Source organism: Nilaparvata lugens, chromosome 6, assembly GCF_014356525.2.
Source record: "Nilaparvata lugens isolate BPH chromosome 6, ASM1435652v1, whole genome shotgun sequence".
Classification (NCBI taxonomy): Eukaryota; Metazoa; Arthropoda; class Insecta; order Hemiptera; family Delphacidae; genus Nilaparvata; species Nilaparvata lugens.
In genome coordinates, this window is record NC_052509.1 from 37913088 (window position 1) to 37938476 (window position 25389).

General features: G+C 35.9%; 1 protein-coding gene across 1 annotated transcript in view; it reads left to right on the top strand.

Annotated features, from left to right (window-relative positions):
• Positions 1–2122: 2122 nt before the first annotated feature.
• Positions 2123–25389, top strand: part of LOC111057744 (MTRF1L release factor glutamine methyltransferase) — an 84282-nt gene continuing 61015 nt past the window's right edge. Inside the window, exons 1-3 of the mRNA XM_039431450.1 lie at positions 2123–2299; positions 10062–10094; positions 12910–12998. Coding sequence (XP_039287384.1) covers positions 2123–2299; positions 10062–10094; positions 12910–12998 — 299 coding nt within the window. The remainder of the gene's footprint in view (positions 2300–10061; positions 10095–12909; positions 12999–25389) is intronic.

A 25389-nucleotide genomic window follows, 5' to 3' on the forward strand; every position in this document is an offset into this window, starting at 1 on the left:
CTTGTGGCAGTTGATAGAGCTCATCAATGACTATTTTAGGTAAAAGTTTGATCAAAATTATTGGAGCCGTTTTCGAGAAAATCGCGAAAACCCCTGTTTTTGACAACATTTTAGCCGCCATCTTGGATTGCATTTGATCGAAATTGTACGTGTCGGATCCTTATATAGTGTAAGGACCTTAACTTCCGAATTTCGAGACATTCCATTAATTGGGATATGAGATATCGTGTACACAGACACACACGCACACACACACAAAGACACACACACACACACACACACACACACCACACACACACACACACACACACACACACACACACACACACACACACACACACACACACACACACACACACACACACACACACACACACACACACACACACACACCACACACACACACACACACACACACACACACACACACACACACACACACACACACACACACACACACACACACACACACACACACACACACACACACACACACACACACACACACACACACACACACACACACACACACACACACACACACACACACACACACACACACACACACACACACACACACACACACACACACACACACACACACACACACACACACACACACACACACACACACACACACACACACACACACACACACACACACACACACACACACACACACACACACACACACACACACACACACACACACACACACACACACACACACACAACACACACACACACACACACCACACACACACACACACACACACACACACACACACACACACACACACACACACACACACACACACCACACACACACACACACACACACACACACACACACACACACCACACACACACACACACACACACACACACACACACACACACACACACACACACACACACACACACACACGTTCAGACCAATATCAAAAAAACACTTTTTTGGACTCAGGTGACCTTGCCTTGAAACGTATAGACATTTGGAGATTGGGGTACCTTAATTTTCTTTGGAAAGCAATACTTAGGTTCTTTATAGGTTCCAAAGCAAGGTTATTGGTTCCTTACCTATGGTAATAGGGCAATAGGGCCATGGTTCGACGAAACTCTAGCCCAGGTGACGACACCTGAAGGTAAAAACTACTGGTTACTGGTACTGGTTAAACCAGTACCAAAAACAAAAAAAAAGAGTACAGGATTCAGGTTGGCATGGCAAAAAGAAAGTACACTTCAGAGACTATCATGTCTGCTGATAACAACTGCAAAGCAGCCTGGGACATCATAAATACCCATCGCCCAAAGAAACCTCAAATAGAATCACCTCTCAATCCAGATGACTTTAACAATTACTTTGTTAGTGTGGTAGAAAACATTCTGCAGGAGTTGCCTGACTGTGGCTCAAATCCCATAAATGATGTAGGACAGGTGCAACAGCAGATGATGGACTGGAAGCTGGTGAGTGCTGACCATGTGACCAACATTGTTTCAGACCAGAAAAACTCCAGGTCTCAGGATATCTATGGACTTTCAACCTTTGTGCTAAAGGCAACAGCAAAACAAATAGCTGAACCATTGGCTGCAGCCATTAACAGCTGTTCTGTGGCAGGAAGGTTTCCAGACTCTCAAGACAGCGAGAACAGTGCCAATTAACAAGAAAGGGGAGACCAGTGATCCAGCAAACTTCAGGCCAATCTCCATGGTGCCTATCTTCTCAAAGGTGATCGAGACAGAGATGAAAATGCAGATGACCAACTTTTTTGAGGGGAATAGACTGCTGTCATCATTGCAACATGGATTTAGAAACAGATGATCCACAACTAGCGCTCTCCTGGCTTTGACAGAAAACATTCAGAGAAGTTTTGAGGATGGTGAATCCCTTGCCCTCACATTGTGTAACCTTAGCAAGGCCTTTGATTGCGTACCTCACAGGATATTGGTTGGAAAGCTGGAGAAATATGGTCTGGGTGGCGGGGTCCTTGAGACAGTGACATCCTATCTGGAGAATAGGAAACAGGTGGTGCAGCTGAGAGGTACTGGCTCGGGGATGAGAGGCGTTAAGCATGGAGTACCACAGGGCTCGGTTTTGGGCCCTCTGTTGTTCATATTACTCATGAACGACTTCTCAAGCGGTCAGGGGGCAGTGCTTTTTGTGGAAGACACCACCTTGATTGCCAGAGGTGTCACTGTGGAACAGGCAAAGGAGGAGTCTGCCAGACTCTTAGAAGTAGCTGAGTTGTGGTTTCTTGCCAACAAGCTCAAACTAAATGAAGATAAAACAAACATCTTGGTTTGCTCATTGAAAAGACAGCCAGTCGTATCAGATCCAGTAAAACTATTAGGATTTGGTTGGATGAGCGATTGAGCTGGAATCATCATGTAAATCAAGTATGCAGGAAATTGTCCAGAGTGCTGTACCTCCTTCATAAGCTGAGATGTGTGGTGGATCAGAGAAGTCTTGTCATGGCCTATCATTCGCTGTTTCACAGCCATATCATCTATGGATTGCTCCATGCAGATCACTGCAGGCCACTATTTAGGGATCTTGGGTACTCATGGTGTACAGTCGATATGTGTTGTGCTCGCTTATGTATATCAAGAAGAACGTGGTGCAGTTTCAAAAAAGGTGTGATATACACAGCCACAATACGTGACATGCCACTAGACTGGAGGTGCCCCGGAGCCGACTGGCGGGGAACTACAATAGCTTCCCTTTGCAGGCAATAAGATTTTTTAACAGCCTTCCTAGACCAATTCAGGAGACACGGAACTCTTGGTTCTATACCACATTGAAAAATAAACTCCTGGAAAAGCCACTCTACTCACTGCAGGAATTTTACAGTGAACCTCTTTTTGGGAGTCAAGCACCTCCACAGCGTGAATGACCATGTAGGTTATTTTTATTGAGAATTCCGACACTGCCTATCTGGAAACCCCAGTCATTGGCAACGACCTCAAGTATTCAAGTACCGTAAGTATTCAAGTTAGTCTTCTAGCATATTGCAATTTCAAAGCAAAAACCTAACCCATCCTTATGAAACATTATTAAATATAACCTGACCCCTAACCCTTTTACATTTTATACTTTAGATTTATTTGTCATATTTAGAACAAAACATAAACATGGGGTTTATTTTTTAGAACTGAACATATTCATTTTATGATGCACAAGTTGATTCTTGTAGGCATGCAATCAGCTGATATAGTGAGGTCCACGTTAAAATAGCAGTGTAGGATGATAGGAGACAATTCTTGTTAGATTGCCAGGTCTCAGCCTTGCCACCCAAACAGCTGATACTGGTATATCTGATGAATTTAACTGGTCATTATTGTTGAATAGTTAATCATATTTTATTTGTCAAGAAAATATATTTTTTAAAGATATAATGATAAATATTCATGATTGATATTAAATATTTTGTCAATTAGTTGAATTTCTACATAATTGATAAACGATGTGGCAACATCACAATGCGTGAAAGAGATATGCTTTGTTGAATGTTGAACATTGCAAATTGCTCACTGCCATTATAACGTGGACCTCACCATAGATACTCAAAGAATACTTTTGAATAACTATGTGATAACTGTGACCGTTGCTGGCCTTTACCACAGAGGAAAGAAACACTACGTATGCTCCGTGCCTTTACTCTGTATCTAAGGTCTTAGACCAGCTATAGATTAGACACGGCCAATTGTATATTCATACTGAAAGTCGATGAAGCCAAAATCCAACTGCCAAATCCGCCCACCTTGACGTCACAAAAGTTTGTTGTGTAGGTGTTTGTGGTGTTTAACTTACATTGTTTAGGGAACTATAAACTATAAATAGTCTTTATAGTTCCTTAATGCATTGTTGTTAGCTTGGTTGTGAAGTCAAGGTGGGCGGATTTGGCAGTTAGATGTTGGCTTCAGAGGCTAGGCCACAGTATACTCATACAGTACGGAAACTTGGCTATACCCTGACGCCAAAATCCGCCATCTTGTTAGAAAGCGCCGCATTGTAATAGTATTGATGGTAGGTTCGGATCACTTTAATGATCCGGATCAATTGATCTCATTTACTGCCACGAGCCAATCAGAAGACCAGGATTGGAACTTCCCAAGGTCACGTGACGTGTTTAGTATTGGGGTCATGTAAAAAGCATTGGTAAGATAGGCGCAGTGCCTACTAAAGATCTACATGGCCGGAACGTTGAACCAATCAGCTGATCAAAAGCATACAAATGTTGGTATTTCTCATGGCGTCAATTGAGTTCAAATTCAAACTTACATAATTTTGAATCATCCTTTTTACAAAAGTATTGAGTTTAGTGAAGTAATTATTGATAAATCAGAATCATTATTTTATTGACTAACAATAAAATATCATAAAAAGTGTTGTTGAATTAAATTTGTTACTTTTAAAACAAAATTAAGTACAATGTATACTAATGCGCTCAATTCCATTCCGGTAATTGAGACTCTATTTCCATCATTATTTTAAAACTTTCGAGTAAGAAAGTATTGATTTGGGATTGTATAGAAGAAATATTATATCTACAAAGGTCTATATGATAAGTGCTAAACCGACAATTATAATAATATATATAATAAATATATTATATAATATATAATATAAATATATTAATATAATAAATATTAGATAATTTAAACCGACAAAAAGAAGCGTTGTGTGCATAAAACATTTTCTAGAAAAGCACATAATTCGTGAAAATAAAATTACTTCCAGTGATGGTACCATTCAAATACTTCAGAGAAAACATCTAAAATTGTTGGAAGATGCAGTTCCATGTATATTTCCAAACATCTCTGGTCCAACTCCTACTATTCCACGGAAAACACCCAATGAAAGAAGAAGAGAACAAAATGAGAGAGACGAACGAGAACTAGCAGAATTGTGTAAAAAGGATAAAATAAGCGATTTTAAAACTTTTGCTAGTTCATTCCAGAATAGAGAGTGTAGGGATTTTATGTATCATGCATTTGATGATTATGTTCTATTTGTAAAAATTGAAGAAATACGAGAAATACCAAAAGTTGCTGTAAGCTTCAAAATTTTAAAAGACTTATCTGTGAAGTGTTATTTTAATGATAGCATTTTGCCAATGAAAAATTTCCCATGGCTTACAAATGGCAAGTTATCAAAGAGGTCTATGTTTGACACTCTATTGAATCACCTGTGCACTTTTTCAACAAATGTTTCGCTGCCAATCAAATCAGAAATAGTTTCAATTTCTGACAATTTGAATAGATTAGTATTGAGAGTTGAGGATCAAATAATTACTAATGATGAGGTTGATTTGGCAAATTTAGAAGATAAACTGAATAAACTAAAATTTTTAAATGAACAATTGCTTCTCTGCTCAGCTTCCAAGATACATTATTCAACTGAAACCATTGTTTGGGCTTCTTATATAGCCTTATCATTTCCATCGGCTTATGATATGATAAGGAATTCAGGCCTGTTAAATCTTCCTCATCCAAAGCATCTGCGCCGATTGTCAGGGAATATAAAATCAGAAATTGGGTTGAACCAGTCTCAGATAGAGTATTTAAAGGAACGGTGTGAAAATCTCCAACCAATACAAAAGGTTGTTAGTGTGATTTTTGATGAGATAAATGTGCAAGGTAAGCTTTGTTACAGAGGAGGCCGATTAGAAGGTATTGCTATGGATGAGGAAAAAGTTGAAAATGCAGTCAGAATACAAGCATTTATGGTGTCATCGGCATTTGGTAAATATGAGGACATTGTGGCATTGTATCCCATAAAAAGCAAAACTTCTGAAAATTTAAAAACATGCACATTACAAGTACTGAAAGCACTAAACGAAATTGGTTTCAATGTGCTTTGCCTTATATGTGACAATCATAGACTCAACAGAGGGATGTATCAAATTTTGTGCAATGCAAAAAATAACAGAGAGTACATTGTGAATCCTTTCAACTCTCAACAAAAAGTCTTTCTTCTGTTTGATACGGTTCATCTATTAAAATCCATAAGGAATAATTGGCTTAATCAAAAAAATGAAGAGCAGTCATTTGTTTTCCCCGCTTTTAACAACCAACAAAATATTATGTGTGCAAATGTTCATGACTTGAAAGCATTACATGCCAGTGAAGAAAATAATATTGTGAAAACTGCACCAAGCTTATCGAAAAAAGTTTTGTATCCTACAATATTTGAGAGACAAAATGTGCTCCTCGCATGCAAAATTTTTGACGAGAAAGTGATTGCTGCACTGCAAAATAAAAATGATATCTTTGTTGAAGGCACTGTTGAATTTATCAAAATTATCATGTCTTGGTGGAAAATAGTAAATGTTCGCACCCCAGAAGGCGGTATAAGACTAAGAGATCCATTACGAGATCCAATAAAAAATCCAGATGACTCAAATGTCCAATTTCTAAAAGATTTCGTGCAATGGTTGAATGCTTGGGAGAGCATTGTGTTTGTACCAGATGAATCAAATCCTAAGCATACTGCAAAACTGACACCAGATACATTTTCATCTCTTAATCAGACTTGCAAAAGTATAATACAGCTGATTGAATATGTATTTGCAAACATCCAATTCAAATACATTTTACTTGGTAAATTGTCTTCAGACTGTCTTGAGGGTCGCTTTGGAAGATATCGTCTGATGAGTGGATCAAATTATAATGTTAGTGTTTGCCAGGTTGTTGATTCAGAAAGAAAATTAAAAGTCTTGAATTTACTGAAACTAGAATCTTCAAGTCTAGGCCGATTCAGCATTAAACAATTTAATGAAAAACAAGGAAGGTTGCAAATTGAAGCTGATATGAATGATACTCCAATAAGTTCAGCATTATTTGAAGATTGTAATTTTTCAAAAAATGTTATTTTTGAGAAAAGTGAAGAAATTTCTATAACAGAATCTGAGTCCGTCTCTCTTCTATATATAGCTGGCTATGTGTGTCATGCAATGATAAAGTACATGGGAAGTTGTGAATGCTGCTGTCGATTGGTAAAATCAGGAAAGGATATGGTGGTAGAGGCAAGTAACGTAGCTGCCTATCAGTACCTAAACTGCATTACGCGTGGAGGTTTGAAGGAACCAACAGAGTATATACATCAACTTGTTATCCTGGAATTCAAAATATTTAGCTGCCTCATATCTCCAGAGTATGAGGAAAAATTCACCAAGTGTAAGAAACAGCGTGAAGTACTCAAATATATAACCAGATTTGCATTTTTAGTTTATTATAAACAGTTTGAAAATCAATCGTGCAGTTGTGGGAAAACTATGAATGATTTGATAAATAGAGCATCACATATTATTGCAAATATCTTTTTGAATAATTATACAAAAATGCGCAATGATCACCTCTCGAGTCGTAACTCGACAGATTCAAATTTGAAAAAGAGGAAACTGCAGACTTTCAATTGACTAATATAATAAGGCAAAGTAGGAGCCCTAAGACATATTCGATATGCATTATCCTAATGTATATTAGCCGTTATACATTATAATTATCTTATATCTACACATTATATACATAATAAAATATATTATACATTATATCTATATAATATTACATATCATGTCAAAGTAAAATAGCACTGATTCACTCACCATGAACAAAACTAAAATAAAATCTACCTACTGGACAAAATAATTAAAAATTTGACAAATGTGCTCATGCACTTGTCCTTCTAGAGGCGCACTAGGACCGGATTAGAAAAAAATTAAAACATATGAACAATAGGTCTAAACAGTATGCGTTTTTTTCAACTCTTTCAAGAACTAATCAACAGAAAATGTAACATTTTGCGCAGAGGTTCAGCTGGGGTCTGGAAATTCAAAATTACTATGACTTCAATATTACAAGATTGGCAATTTTCCAGCGTTCACTAGCGTTTTTTCAGCTTTTCTATAATTAAGAGAAAATGCTTAAATTTAGTACAAAAGTTAAGCTGAATCATGAAGAAATATTGTATTGTAAGGGCTTAGAAGATGCCCAAAGTCGGCGTTTTATCAGCTTTTTCAAATAAAATGAGCAGAAAATTTTTCAATTTTATACAAATTTTCAGATAGGAAGAAATAACATGACAAACTTAGAGCAACAATGAATTGGGTGGCGCCAATGATACCTCTGCCATTGAGCAGATAATACAGCACTCAGCTGGGGGACTCTTAGCCTTTGCATGTTAGATAACACTATAGAAATATAAAATGTATTGAAGATTGGTGTGTGATCACATTGTGTGCGTATTATGTGCAAGTACACGCTTTGTTATGAATGAACAGGCAAATACTATGACTTCATAGTACTTGCGTAAGGACGAACTGAGCAAAACTATCGAGGAAGCCACACCCAGTTGGCTGCAGGCTCTCATGGAGCTAACAGTGCACACCTCCTTTGGCAAGCACGACCCCTAGAAGGACGATATCACACTTGTCCTCCTGCCCTTCCAGATATTCAAGATTATGCCCATATCCACCGAAGAGGAAAAAGGTTCACCGACACTTATTGGATTTTGGGTCCGAGCAATGGGAAACACTCACATTAAAATGTCCACTTGTTGGTTGCGTTTAGTATGAGAAGCTACATGCCAGGCACAATGTGTTCCAATGAAACTTTTCAAATTTTGTTTTTTGGCTCATGCTTGAATCGGCGTACACTTGCACATTTACGCATCCAATGTGATCGCACTAGACTGCCGACACACAAACGGAGAAAACCTGCCAAAGAGAGAAAATATGACAATTCCTGGTCACTGACTATGAAGAATAGGAACAAGTAACAAATTTAATAAGTAAGTGACCACACCTTTACGTTATCCATATCATAACAATTTGTTCAATGAATATAGCGAGCTTTAATGTAATAAGCTTTCATCATTGGTTAATAATCACTCCTGAATAATGCACAGATTTGTTATGATATAACATGGTCTTACTATGCTAACTTATTTACAGTGTGTTTATCAGCCATAAAGAAACCTTAGTTCAGAGTTGGAAATAGATAGCCTATGATAATGAAAATAAAATATAAGTTACCGGTACCTACTGGATAAGGCTGAATATTGAAATCTTTTGCTGAGTAAGCTAACAATATAATCATTTAAAACATATTTTAGTCTATAATAAAAACTATTGGAAATATGTTGGGCTCTTTTACTCAATATAATCCAAACCATAAAAGTTTCCAATTTCATAACATTCTTGTTATAGGTACTTCAAGTAGAAGTAGAATTTATATTCCAATAATAAGCTCTATAAGAAAAAGAAATACTTATTATATTATATGATGACAAAAAACTTACAAATTTACTTTCGCCTTACTTTCTAATAAGACTTATTTGTGTATTTCATCTGAAAAGTTATGAAATCAAATAAAGTTAGATTGCCATACTACAAGATTTCAAATGGGGAGTCTGAGTTCCTCTCTGGAAATCAAGGTGTATTGTAATAAAAATAAAAAAACAATCTGTAGGCCTAGTTCTTAAAACTTTCAGCAACTCAACTATAATCTTTATTTCATGACAATAAATTATTAGACTACGTGTTTTGAAATTTAACGTGATTATAACTCAAGTACAAATAACCTACAAATTTGTTGACTAATAAATAGGAATTTTGTGAGAACTCAATGATTGCTGCCCTTAAAATTAATGATAGATGTTGAAATATGTATCGGGAAAATAAAATAACAAGCCACTATTCTAAAAAGTAATTAACAGTAGAATTATCAACGTTTATTCACGAAAAATTCCACTCGACATAGGGATTTCAATGTAAACACGGGTTGAAGTGTACGCTTTTGAACAGCTGATCACCTGAGTGTTCTAGCCTTGTAGTTCCGTAAGCAACGATAGGCGATTGATTACAAGTTTCCAATCTGTATCTATTCTGTGTCAAGGCTTCTCAGCGTGTCTATTCCATAAATGGTCTAAGTCTGAGGCAAAGAGAAGCTGCTAAAGTTTTTAAATTTTAAAATGAAACATTACATAACCTTATAAAACAAGAAATTTCATGACTTTTGGGTTTTATTGTTGACATTGTGCTACCGATCAAAATAATTAGCATGTTAGAATTTATACATTTCTATTATTGTCAGTAAGTTACCTATAAAAATTTCAACAATAAAAAACAGCATAATAAATTTTCTTAGATCTTCTGTCTCAAGTAGCCTACAAGTTGCTCTACTCTACAATGTTTTCAATGGGTAGAAAAGTTAAACTTTACTTCTTATTCGTTTCTTACACAAGAAAACTTCTCTATACAGAGTCTCCAAAGTCACCAGCTATAGTAAAAGATGCCTTGAGTTTATGGAAAGACATTTTCAAGAAAAATAATATCTCTGAACCAGAAAGTTCTATTAAAATTATTATGCAGAGTGTGTTGAGAGCTAAAAATGTACGGTAATTCTATTTATAAGTTGCTTATTTGTTTAAGTTATACTACTGAACCCACTGTAGCATACACCCAGACTGATAGTCTAGTCTATAATAGCCTACCTACCGTAATCCAAATATTTTTCAATTTGTGTTTTTACTCTTATATTTTGGTATTTTTCTGCTTAAAGAAGATCTTTGGTAAATTTCCGTATTTGGCGTAATATTATCAATATTGAAATTATTGATAGTAAATTATAATATCTAGTATTCAAGTAGGCTTATTTTTTATATTAACAAATAGACCTACATTATAGAGTTTCATAGTAAATGTCTTGAAACTATATAGAATGAATTACATAATATTCTGTTCTTTAATTTTGGATGATAATCAATTTTCAACACTCATTTAAAAAACCGAAAGCGCTCCACCTGTGATTACTAAATAAATAATACTCAAAAATTAGACTGTAATGTCGAAAATAGTTGAAAACGGATTATTACTTGCAGTTGGTCATGGATAGTGAAATAGATTATTGATTATATTTTTATTGTATAATCATTTAACTACTCAAGTATTTTCTTCATTATATACTTCATAAGGTCCTTTCTTTGTCATGACCCAAGATCTGGATTGTCTGTGTCTGTAAGTAGTGGAACTGACTTGGTTTTTGTCGTAGGGGTTGACTTATGATTTACAACTTTCATTAAGATGGCCTTGTTTGTAAAAGTATAATTTTCTCTTGAGGTTTAGATTCCATTCCTTCCCTGTCATCAAGGCTCTTCACTCCATCCGGCCAGATGTACATTCTCAGGCTAGTACCAGAAAAAAATCCTTCTTAATCCGTCTTCTTTTCTGATGAATGTATGAAAATTTTCTCTTGCATCCAACAGGGAGAGCACTATATCAGCCTGTTGGAGATGGGTCGACAGTAGCTCAAGTGGCTCGCCGCGCATCCAGGATTCTCGAAGCTTTCTTTTGGTGGAGCAGTACCTTACATCTTCACAGCCTGGTGCATGACCACACAACTGAAATAGGCCTACATAGTTAATTTGGCTATAAAACGTAACTTTCTTTCAAGTTTCAAACAGATATTGATGTAACTACTGTACTCTAGCCAAGCTTGGTATTCAACGTAAAGCCCAGTAGTTTTATTTCTGTAAGACCGTTAAGCTGGCCAGACCAAGAGTAAATGTTGTCTCCTGGGTTTTGCTTCCATTAAGCATTAGCTCGTTGCTGGTGAACCACTCTTGGCTTGCACAAAAATATCCGCTTCCAACCTCTCGGACAAGTCTGGTGCTCTCTACCCCTTGCAAAAATAAATTACCAGACTAAGTTACAATACCAAGTTCCATAGCTTATGTGAGTTATCATAGCTTATATAGCTTATTGTATGAGTTTTCCCTGTTCAGCGAAACGACGGAATAACTAATAATTAATAAACATAATTTTTTTGTTCAAGAAATTCATAATTCCTTAATTCCTCCTTCTACATCCATGACCAGGGAACTGGATAGATGGTGTCGAATAGTAAGATGACAGGTCAAACTATATTGTCCTTGTGAGCATTAAAATACTCATTGACTGAGTAGAATGGGTTCCTCTTCAGCCAGATCTCAACTCGGTTTTTAAAAGCAATACCCTGCAGGTTCTTCACACCAACAGGCAGGTCATTGTATAGGCGCAGTGCAAATATTGGGAAGGAGTCTTTTCTCTTGTTGGTTCTGCAGCGTGGTATGTCAATGTCAAGTCTCCTCCTTGTAGCATGCACATGACGATCAGCCCTCAGCACATGACTGCCCTCGGTGTCCTTAACATGCAGCAGACTCAACAGTATGTACTGGTTGAAGACTGTAAGGATGCCCAGGTCAATGAAGATAGGCCTACAGTGCTCACGATGCCCTGCTGAGGTGATCACTCGAAGTGCTTTCTTCTGGAGCATCAGCACACTCTTGCAGCCCGCTGCATGCCCCCACAGCAGGAGTCCATACAGCAGATGGGAATGGAAAAGGGCAAAGTATACCATCACCATATCTTTCCTGCTGAGAAGGGCTCTAAGTCTATGCAGCAAGTAGATTACTCGTGCCAGCCTGGTGCAAACTCCATCAATATGGCCTGCCCATGTCAATTTTGAGTCAATGACAAATCCCAGGAGTTTCACCACTGATTTATGGGCAGAGTCAGCAAGGCTGCGAAGTCCACAAACCAGTTGCTGAGTCTTCCCCTCATTCAAGCAGAGTCTGTTTCTCTCAAACCACTGCTTGGCATCATCAAAAACTCGCTGAGCCTGCAAGCCAGCTTGTTCAACCGTCCGCCCCCTAGAGTAAATTGTGGTGTCATCCGCAAACATCAGCACCGGTCCAAGGTCTCACATAAGAACTCAGCTATCAAGCTATCAATATTAAATAGCTTAATGAATTAAGCTAATTTAATACAAAGTGAAGAACTATTTATTGGAAGAATTTGATTAAGTTCATCAGTAGTATGAATCTTGATCCTTTTTTAGTCTAAAAATGTTTTTTTTTTTGTCTTACAGTTGGTTGATGTACAAACCCAGTTGGACGCGGAACTGGACTTGAATCAAAGAACACATTTGGACAGATGCTGTCTGCAAAGATTGGCCAGGTAGGCTGAATCACGGTATATAGAAGAAGAAGAAGTATTTTCATCTAAATACCGTGAGCTGAATGGCATGATCTGCTTAAAATTCAAAATACAATATTACAATAGGCAAATGGATAGCGTGGTATGGGCCAGTTTTTACTTCCCTTGCCCTGTTACCATAGGTAAGGAAAGTATTGAGTTTCGAAAAAAATTAAGGTAGGTACCCCAATTTCTAAATTTCTATACGTTTCACGGTCCCCTGAGTCCAAAAAAGTGGTTTTTGGATATTGGTCAGTAGACCCTATGTGTGTGTGTGTGTGTATGTGTACACGATATCTCATCTCTCAATTAATGGAATTACTTGAAGTTTGGAACTTGAGGTCTTTACACTGTAAGGATCCGACATGAACAATTTCGATCAAATGCAATCAAAGATGGTGGCTAAAATGTTGTCAAAAACAGGGGTTTTCGCGATTTTCTCGAAAACAGCTCCAACAATTTTGATAAAATGTTTAACTAAAATAGTCATTGATGAGCTCTATCAACTGCCACAAGTCCCATATCTGTAAACATTTCAGGAGCTCCGCCCCATCTATGCAAAGTTTGATTTTTGATTCCCAATTATCAGGCTTCAGATACAATTTAAACAAAAAATTTCAAGTGGAAAAATTGAGCATGAATATATGTACATACAATAGTTAGATTTTGTGTTGCCATGCTACCAATTTTTCCTAATTCGGTTGGATAGCAATTCACACCTATTAACCTAAGGATAGTTGTCGGCTCCAATGTAATAGATTCTTGATAAATTATGAATGGATCTATCGCCTATGAATGAGAAATCCAATTTTCAGAGCAAATGAACTTATAATCTTCAGATGAATTTTGGCAAAATATTACACAAATACACAAAGAAAAATATCTTACAAGCCTAAGCATCTAATCACTACGAGCTAATTACTTATCCAGATTATAGTTGAAAAACAGTGGCTATTGGCTTGTATACACAAATAACAATATACAGACAAAATAGAACACTATAAACTGATTAAAACTCAAATTAAAACATTAATAAATTCACTCAAATAGAAAATTATTTAGAGAGCACAAAGTTACAACACACACCAGCCAGCCATGTTTCAGAGAGAAGAACAGGAAAAGAAAAGCTACAAGTCAGAACAAAGCCTTGTTCAGTGTCGATGTTACAGACACGTCACCAAAAAAAATTATAAATTACAAGTTTAGAATTCACATTTTATATTTGTTCTCAATAAAACTTTATTTTGAAACTATTATTTTAAATTTTATATATCATCTCTATTTAAATAAACCATTTATCTATTAATTCTGTCAACCCAGCCTCGGTGACACCATGGAACAATGCAACAATCATTTACGATAATAAATTCTCAGTCAAAAAGTTTGTCCATATATCGATGACTCTGATATTTACTATAAAGTTTTATAGATCTCGAATTGAAGATTCGATTCCAATCGAGAAAAAATGTAATATTACAGTGTGTTCTGGCACAGGGTCACAGTTAAAGGTCAAAGGTTAAGGTCAAAAAAATTTTTTTTATTTAATTATCAAAATTTATTAAAAGTTATTAGAAAGTATTAAAAAGTTTTAAAAATTATTATCCCTCATTCTATGAACTTGGAAAATAAATCTAGAGTTGATGGAATGTGGCGGGGAGTGGCTGGTGTATATAAGGGAGCTGTTCAGCCAGGAGAGATCATTCAAATGCAAACAGTTTAGTTGTGTGGGGTGATGTCAGGATACACCACCGTCAAAGTCAGACACATCCATCCTAGCACTGAAAATCAGTCTTGTTTTGGCGGTGGCTACTTTTGTCATTCTTGTGCTGAAAAAGAAGTGTCTTGTTTTGGCGGGGTGAGTCCGTGACTAATTTCTCTACCTGGAAAACAGTCTCTGGTTGTCGCTATCAGCTTTTGACGTTTATGTCAGTTAAGCTGGCAGAATAGCTTGGAAGTAAACTGGTTTCAATTTTGGCACAGACTGTACATTCTTTGAAATATTCTTTTTAGAACTTAGTGTGACTGTAGAAGTGTGTGTGTGACCACCATTGGACAATACTCCTGCGTGACATTGTCTCTTATCTCAACCTTATTTAGTTCTATTGCTTCCTCTCTCATTCTCTCTCTCTCCCACTCTCTCTCTTTCTCTCTCTCCCACTCTCTCTCTTTCTCTCTCTCCCCCTCCATCACCCTCTCTCTATCACTCCTGCGCCTTTCCCTCTCACACTCTCTCTCTCTCTGTCTATCACACACACACACACACTCTCTCTCTCTCTCTCTCTCTCTCTAACTCTCTCTCTTACCCGGTTGTGTGCTAATGCTCTCCTTTCTTCAAAACCCCTCAGGGATTTGTTATTTTTTCATACAATGCTTCAGACATAATTATCTTCAACCTATCTTGAATTTGACTTTCCCATGCCTAGATTTGTAAATTTCTTTGTCAATAATATTCATTAGCCTACTATCAACTCTTGCTTGTAATATTGTGAATTCCCCCATTCCACCGAGTAGGATTGTATAATATAGTTGATGTAGCATCGTACTGGAGGGTTGATGGTTGAATGTGAGAGAGGGCCGGCCGTGCAAAAAAAACTAAAACTGCAATTCAATTAAATCCTCACTTCTTCACTTTCTCACTATAGGCCTATATCCCTCAGAACCACACTCTCTTGTGAAATACACAATCCCCTACACTGAAATAATTTGACTCCTTCAAGTTATGTGCTCCCAACTTGATAATACCGCCCGTTGTTCTCTCAATAATATTTGTTGAACGAGCGTTAGCAAGTTCTTACTTTTTACTCAAGTTCAAAGTTGTTGCCAGTCTGTGGGTTTGCTTGTTTGTTTGAATGCACTACAATAGCTTTAGAAAGAGTTGATCGATCAGCTTCAAATTTTGAACACGCACTCTTCGAACCTTTTTATAGGTCAAGTTCGTTGAACAACAACATATTTTACTCACTTCTTCGTCCTTTTTCAGGATATAAAAGTAACATTGAAAGTACTGCATGAGACAAAATAACTTCCTCCTGTGTGTCTGCCTGACTATTATCCTTCAGTAGCATACGCGTAATATTAATGATACAAATTGTGATGGCAGTTGCTATGTCGTTGGTATTATTGATTTAACAAAATTTGAATTCTGATTCTGAATCATTTACCCATACGGAGAAACCTATGAAGTCCTAAGGATTCACGTAGGTATTAATAGGAAAACAGCTTAATGTTCCTTTTCCAAAGATAATATAACAGTGTGCTCCACTGGGATTCTTATTCAAATTGAAAAAATATTCTGTAGGTAGCTTCAAAATAATTTTGGTCTGCCATCTTCGTTCCGCCACATTGAATCAAAAATTTTCTATGGGAAGGTTTTAATACAAGATTCAAATAATAAAGAATTTCAAGAGACAATGAATGGTGGAAATCGCTCATAAATATATCAAACCGTTTCAAAGATATTCACATTTTAGTGTTGAAGTTTTTGGATATCTGTGATACAGAAATATTGCTCGCCTAGAACAGAATAGATTATTCATCACATATTCTTATCATTATCGTTCCCTAGCAACCTATTTTAAGCGTTTATATAGTAGCTGCTGAGAGAGATTTATGTGATAGATATACCTGAATAATACTATTAAAAACTATATTCGACTAAACAACGAGTAACCCAAATGAAGCGATTCAAATATAAAAAAAAAAAAAATGGGAATGCGAAAAATATTATAATATCGTAATCTTGCCATACAATTACCATACAATAATTGAAGTTGATTTAATTCAACTCCAGTGGTGCCATTTCACCAAACTGCTTTGGTGGTATACAGAGGGACCTGGGTTTTTCCCCATAAATGTCACATTAGAAGATGTTATTATATGCTTCATTTTTTACAATTTTATACAAATGTGGTTGAAGTATCAATACAAACATAGTTATTAAATTCAATCATGGAATATTTATTAGAAATATGGGTCTACAGTGAGGCCCTAGAGTAGGAATACACTGAAACAGATCTCTTAAAAATCATGGAAAAAGATAAATTTTTATTTTACAATGACAATTTCAACAATTTCATTGGGGATCATGTTCCAATTGGAAAATAACTTTCAGTTAGAAAGCTAAAGATACATCAAGCTGTTTCCATAATTCTCAACAACCCATTAGGCCTACATACATTTTTGATTGTCTGATTGTGCCCTTTCTTTTGCTTTCACTGTGACATCTTGCAACTTGTTAATTCTCACATTGAAATTTATTCAATAACTCACTTATTGTGCTCTGATCAATAAGTGTACCCATTCTGTATCCAAACTATACCACAGAGAAAAATATATTATGTATTACTCTGTACCCGTATCCATACTTTCAAGGCAATTTTGCTACATTGTTGATACTGTAGAAGGAATTATACCACTGCTGATAAAGAAAAGTATTAAATCATTATGAGACTCTAAGGATTCGTGTAGATAGACCCGCATTTTCATTATTTATCTGATCCTTGAGGGGGTTTCTAGGCAGCTGATTATAAGTAAGAATTAATATTGATATTTTCATAATACAGTACACCTGAAGAATTGGCAAAGTTTATGGTAAGGGGTGAGGAGGTACTCAGCTCTTCCAACTAACATCGGATTAGTTTTGTGCAGTCTACTATAACAGACGTTCCCATATGGATGTTACTATAGACGTATTTATCATCGTATTCAATTTCTGTTTGCTAGTTTGTTTGTATGTCTGATGGAAATCGAAAACTGCTCTAGCGATTTTGATTAAGTTTGAAATATAGTATATAGTTTGAAATATAGAGTTTGTGATACGAAAATCATCATTTGGATTAGGACTCATGTTTAGGATAACTCACTGAGGGAACTTAAAAATGATTAGGTACGGTAATAATATTCATCAACCGAGTAGCAGCTGACTGGGAGAGTTTTCCGTCGTCAGTTGAAAACAGTTGATCGAGAGAGTTTTTCATCTTCAGTTGAAAACAGCTGATCGAGAGAGTTTGCCATTGTCAGTTGAAAACGAGACAGATGTGTTGAGTCACCAAGTTTGTTGACGTCATTTTTTTTTAAGTTATTGCATGATTCGAGAAAATAAGTGCAGAGAGCAGCCGAGTGACAGCAACGCAACGCAAATTTGAATTTGAAACATAATGATTGCGGTAATATTAATCAGGTAAATGCTAAAGTAGTCAGTTTTAATACACCTGAGTAATTCAATTATAACAATTCATTCACTTCTAAATTTCCATTTCTATGTCTTTGTACTTTCAATTTTCTTTGATATTGTTATCTTCATAGACGTGAAGTAGATAGATAAGGGTGGGTGTCTTCCATGAATAAAATGAATGTCTATTTCCGACTTCTGCAGTTGAATACTTGTAGCTAGTAGTTCTGTGAACAGTTGACCTCTTATAGCATTTATAAACAGATCTCATTGTCAATATGTCACCCCAATTAGCCCTTCGGACATCGGAAAAAAGAAACCGTACCGTGGCGAGAAATCGTAAGTGTTGAAACGGCCAATGACTGATTGGCGTGTATTGACGATGACAATATTACCTGTTATAAATAAAACCGAGAGCATTGCCAAGCTGTAATCATCAATAGCTAATTTACAAACATGCCAACATACATATACAGACAAAAGCAAATCCCGTCGTTGAAACGTAGAAAAATCAATCATCAAAATATTATCATGAAAAAATAACATTTTCCCGCTATTTTGGGAAATGATAACTGTATATCTTCCAGTATTGAAAATGACATTCAAAATGAAAAACAATACTGTATAATTTTATTATATTCAAAATTCTCAATGTTCGAGTAATTAACCCTCCAGTAGGCCTAGACTACATTCAACACAGTAGAACCTATATAATTTGTAGCTTACGGGACCAAGCATTTAATACGAATTTTGGAGGGTGACGAATTATATATCAAGCTCTGCAATATCGAGGCTGATAAAACAAAATACGAGAAAATTATATCATTGATACTGATCCTATCATTGCCCATAATTAATTCATAATATTGCCTCTATGAATGAATATTAGAAAATATTGTTAAATATTAATTTGACATACTTGTAAAAGATTTCAGAGATCAATACAACTGTTCATGAGCGAGTTCTTCAACCAAGGGTGTCTCTAGTTATATTATTATATGTGAATCCATAGAACTTTAAAGTTCACTCCGTATGGGTAAATAATTCACAATCAGAATTCAAAATCCCTAAACTAATAATACCAATTACTATAACGTTAAAGGTATTGCTATCACAAGTTGTATTATCAAATACATATAGGCTATGTTGGAAACAAACAATACCTAGACAGGCATTAAAGAAAGCGAGTTGATTTAAAATTTGTATATTAATCAGCTGAATTCGGGGCATTAAGGACAGTATATGTGATTATTCTTAAATAGCATGAGCTGTTATGAATAAATGGGTAAATTGTGGTAATTGCATGCAATTAATATTCCAGCTTACTAATGATAAATCACAACACCCTTTTTTCCAATTCACTTCATCAGTTGATGTGATTTTCGGTCTCCTCATCACTGGAGTTATTAGTTACTGTAGCATAATTTTCGATAAACTCATTACTGGAGTTATCAGTTACTATGGAATATTAGTGTATTTATCTTTATGGGAATACTAATCACAGTGTTTTTGATGACAAAACTACGAATAATAGAGAAGTTTCAGTGTACTCACTAATCTTGACAATTAACCTATTAAGTGAAGCTATTTTTGTTTTGTGTCAAGAAATTTACTAATAGTTCTATTATTTAAGCTCCAAATAACTGCAGAAAAGAGAGACAACTGCACAAAATAGGAATGATATATAGGACTTATAAATAGATATACAGGGTGATTCTTAATTATGGAAAAATAATTTAATACGTGATAGTAGAGGTCAAAATAAGAAAAAAAGTTCTCATAAACATATATCCATAAACGCTTCATTAGCGAGCTATACAGAGTGAAAGATTTCGCCCGGAATTCAGTTCCTCTGGTGAAATACACCGATGCTGAATTGTTTGGGGACTAGTTTTTGAAAAACTTATGCTGGATTCATATGGAAAAATATCTGGAAAATTGAATAAAACTAGTCTGGAAGCTGTAGTGTGAGTAGTTTTTGAGAAAATAGTTGAAATATGCAAAAAATTCAAGTAAAAAACACAGACTTCTACGTTTGATGCCCAATAACTTTCTTTAATGACCAGTAAACAAATAATTTTTCAAAATAAAAATTGTAGAGAATTCAATTCTGAAAAGAATTATGTAAGCTTTGTGAACTAAATTTGAATAAATTTAAATTAAAGTATACATAATAAACAACAAGTAAATAGATATCCATCGTGGTGTTGTGGTTAGCGCTTCTGCTTTCTATTCTAGAGTTCTGGGTTTGTTTCTCATGTATATAGGTAGGTTAAGGGAATGTAGGTAGGTAGAGGGTATGTAGGTACATGTAATTATTTGTAGACCATTACACCACAATGGATATCTTTTGTTGAAATAACTTTTTTCAATAGATCAACTGTGTCTCAACATATCAAGAAAGTTTTCATGTTTCAACTGGTCTATATGACATCATAATGTACTTATAGCCAATTGATAAGGAAGTTGTTAAATAATAAAAAAGGGCAAGTATATAGTATTTATTGACTAATCCCAATTATTGAAAAGAATAAACAAATGAAACAGCTTCTCTCCTCTATGATACCTCTCAGCTGATGGCTCCTCATGCTCACAAACTTTGCAGGGTCCATCAGGTACATCACAAGAAAGATCATCATCATCATCTTTGTCATAGAAGTTGTTAGGTGTGCACATAATTCTGGAAGCAACTGCCTTGTAAATGATTATCTCAAAAGCCGAATCACCCAACTCTCCATCCTCAATCCTGAATCTCTTAACCCGATCAGTGCCCTTAACCAGTGAAAATCCTGCAAATATATCTTCTCCTTGGACAATCCTAGCAGAGCCAGTTCTTGTAGACCGCATTTGAATTCACACCAATAGCATTATCGTAGATTGAGAAAGTTCAGTACAATGTATTCTTATGTAGTACATTCCACCACAAAAATTTACTGTTTTACGAGGAGAGAACTAATAACTCTTAGGTTGTAGCTGATTGCAAATAAAACATGGATTTTAATAACAGCTGTTCAAAAACAGCTGATTTATTATGTTTTAAATAAGAAAATATTTAAAAGAAATTATCAGCTGAAAATTATTTTCAGAATTATTATAGCTTACTGTTGAACAGAAAAAAACAAACTGTAAGTTAGGCCTACTGTAACCGTGCTGTGTTTTTTGTTTAATCTATTAACCAGTTATTAGTAACCATTCCACTCTGCTTTTGTGTTAAGTGCTAACTTTTGAAAAATGGCAGGTAATCTTAGACATTATTCATACTCCGAATTGGCTGACATGCATTAAATGTATGGAATGGGACACAACTGTAATAGTACTGAAGCAAAACGTTCGTATCAAGAGAACTTTCCTAACCGAGTATGTCCAAGTTCAAGGTTTTTTGCCACTATTCACCAAGGTCTGTCTGAAACAGATCCTTTGATATCCAAAAAGCACATTTATGCAGGCAGACCCCGATTTACTATGACTGTTGAGTTAGAAGAACAAGTTCTTAATGAAATTTATGAACAACCAGAGAAGAGCACTAGAGAATTGTCAGTGCAGTTTAATGGGAATTAATCCATTATTTGAAGGATACTAAAATAGCAACAATTACTTCCATACCACTTCCAGAAAGTTCAGCATACTCTATTGCCACGAGACTGTATTCCCTGTGCTGGTATTTGCCGATGGTTTTTAGTAAAACTTGTTTACCCAAACTTTTTATCAACCGTTTTATTTACCGACGAAGCACACTCTACAAGAACAGCTATCGTTAACGTCCACAACCAACATATTTGGGCAGTTGAGAATCCTCATGCCATCAATCCTAATCTTCCACAACATCAGTTTTCAGTAAACATTTGGGCAGGAATCATAGGAGATCATCTACTTCTGTTTGAGCTTCCTCCCAGGCTTAATGGCATAATCAACTAGTCTTTTGGTATAAGTTTAATGTCATTTAGATATGCTACTTCCATATAAAAAAAACTTTTCATAAAAAAACGAATATTTTATTTGCAATCAGCTACAACTTATGAGTTATCAGTTCTCTCCTCATAAAACAGCAAATTTTTGTGGTGTAATGTACTACATAAGAATACATTTTATTCAACTTTTATTTAAATTTAGTTAACACAGCTTACATAATTCTTTTCAGAATTAAATTCTCTACAATTTTTAGTGCGAAAAATTATTTGTTTACTGGTCATTGAAGAAAGTTATTGGGCATCAAACGTAGAAGTCTGTGTTTTTCTACTTAGATTTTTTGCATATTTCAACTTTTTTCTCAAAAACTACTCACACTACAGCTTCCAGACTAGTTTTATTCGATTTTTCAGATTTTTTTTCCATATGAATCCAGCATAAGTTTTTCAAAAACTAGTCCCCAAACAATTCAGCATCGGTATATTTCTCCAGAGGAACTGAATTCCGGGCGTAATCTTTCACCCTGTATAGCTCGCTAATGAAGCGTTTATGGATATATGTCTATTAGAACTTTTTTTCTTATTTTTACCTCTGCTATCACGTATTAAAATATTTTACCATAATTATGAATCACCCTGTATATATAATAATTGTAATATATATATATAATAGTACCATAGCTATCAACTCTACACCAACTGTTCAATTAAATTGAAATAAATTCCATCATATCATAATAAATTTCACAGCTATCAAATATATATTATATGTTCAACAAAAATGAAAAATAAATTTCATTCAAGTTCAATTCTACAATTCCTTTCTCCAATTTTAAATCTCCTCCTTTCTATCAATTCATAAGCTACACCTTTCCTTATTCATAACCCACTCAAATCTTGAATAGCCCGTTTGTAACTACCCCCTAAATACCCCATAATGTCCCCTGAATCTGTACCCTTTTTCTCTCCATCCGTCTGCACTGCGTAATCTGTGGTCTCTGCTGCTACAATTGACTCTCCGTGCGTACTCAGTGGTCACGACCGTTTGATTTCAAACTGTACCCACTGCTCGGTTGAGGAAGGAAACTCAGTTTCCGAAAATTTTCCGTTTCTAATGTAAGTTTCTAAGTGTTTTCAATCTATTTATGTCTTGTGTCTCCTGTTTTAATTTATATTACAAACTTTAAAGTGTCTCCTGTTATGTGCTACAAGTGATCTAGTGATTTTTACTCTTCATTCATGTGTAAACTCCCTTCTACCAACTGTCCACTTCCATGCCCTTTCTCTTTTGTTTTGTACTCTTTTCTTATAATGATAAATACTCTATGAACTCCTTTCAACTTTCCCAAATTAACATAGTCTCAATAATTTTGTCATAACCTAATACAGTATTATACAACACAACTTAACTTAACCTATAATCTAACTTGACCATATCTCAATATAATTTCATTGGATAGCTAGAATCTGTTATAACTTTTTGTTAATTTCTAATTCCCAACTCCACATTAGCTACTCCCCTGTGTTGAAGTAATAGTATATTAGCAATAACCTATAGCCCAATATTATTGACTCACCATGCTGTCTGTTATCCTATTTTGTCAATTCCAATTCTTATAACCTAACACTGATTGCTACCTTGTTTTTTGTAATAATCAATTATTCATGAATTATAATCTTTATCCTGATTTTCTCCACTCACCAACTTCTATCCTAATAGTAAATTAGCCCTCTCTACCAATTCCTATCTTGCTTAGTGATTGTTGATTTATCCCAAACTGACCCAATCTACTTACTTCCTTGCTTCCACATTTACATAGTACTCAATATATCCCTTCTCTCATTTCCCTCAACATTAAACACCATGCTACAATTTCATCCTAACTTTGCTTGCAATTACTTTCCATTTCAAAATTCATTTCCATTTCAAAAAACTCTCCAAATACATTAGTCATGAATTCCTCTCCACCTGCAAATCAATCAGTCCTCAACAAGGGTCTCTCTTTTGCCCCAACTCCCAAACTTAATGCCATAAACCTTCTCTCTGATACTGTTCACTTCACAAGATATCTCAGATGGCAAGTATACTTCAGTGGCAACAACACTTCTGACCCTTCTTGCCCTCCCCCCTCGACTACTTCTGACCAAATCATAAAAAAGTTTGCCCCAAAATCCAATCATAAACCTAAGTCTCTCCCAGCCATCCACCCTGTTGAAATCTTCTGCAATTTACTCCTGAACAAAGTCAGCTCTAAAAAATTCATTGAATCCCTCACTCCAACTCCCAACCTCACACCCCAAGAGTTCAAATCCATCAAAGACCTTCACTCTGACCCCAGTATTTCCATCACCAAAGCTGACAAAAGCTCAACTGTAGTCTTTCTGAACACCACAGATTACATCAAAGAAGCCAACCGGCAACTCACCAACCCTGAACAGTATCAACTCCAGCATTCTGACCCTACTCCACGAAACCAAAAGAAAGTCTTCAAATTTCTGATGCAATACGGTCCATCTGAAGGCCTCTGGGGCTCAGACATCAACATCCTCTCGCCAGACCCTCCCAACACACCACACTTCTATCTTCTTCCAAAAATTCATAAAGAAGGCAATCCTGGTCGTCCCATTGTTTCAAGCATAAATAGCCCAACTGAACGAATCTCTGCCCTTGTTGATTTCCACCACCAACCCATTGTTGCCTCCCTACCCTCTCATATCAGAGACACCTTCAACTTCATAGATATCCTAAGAAACACAACCCTTCCAACTGACCAACAACTCCTCCTTGTTACCATTGATGTAGCCTCCCTCTACACTTCCATCCCCCATTCTGAAGGCTTAAAATCTCTTGAGCATTTCCTTTCCTCATGACCCACACCCTCCACCCCTTCAACCACCTTCCTAGTAAACCTTGCCAAACTGGTGCTCACAAGCAATGCCTTCAGGTTTGAAGATAAATATTATCTTCAAACCCAGGGTACAGCCATGGGCACCAGGATGGCACCATCCTATGCAAACCTATTCATGGGCCTCCTTGAACAGGATTTCCTTTCCAAACAAACCCTATCCCCTCTGATATGGCTCCATTTCATTGACAACATATTCCTCATATGGCCTCATGAACATGATACCCTCTCCCACTTCCTCAATCAACTCAACTCCAACTACTCTGTCTCCTTCACCTGGAATATTTCTGAATCCTCCATCAACTTCCTATATGTCAATGTAATCCTTTCCAACTCCAATACCTTATCCACCAATACTTTCACCAAATCCACCCACACTCAACAGTTCCTAC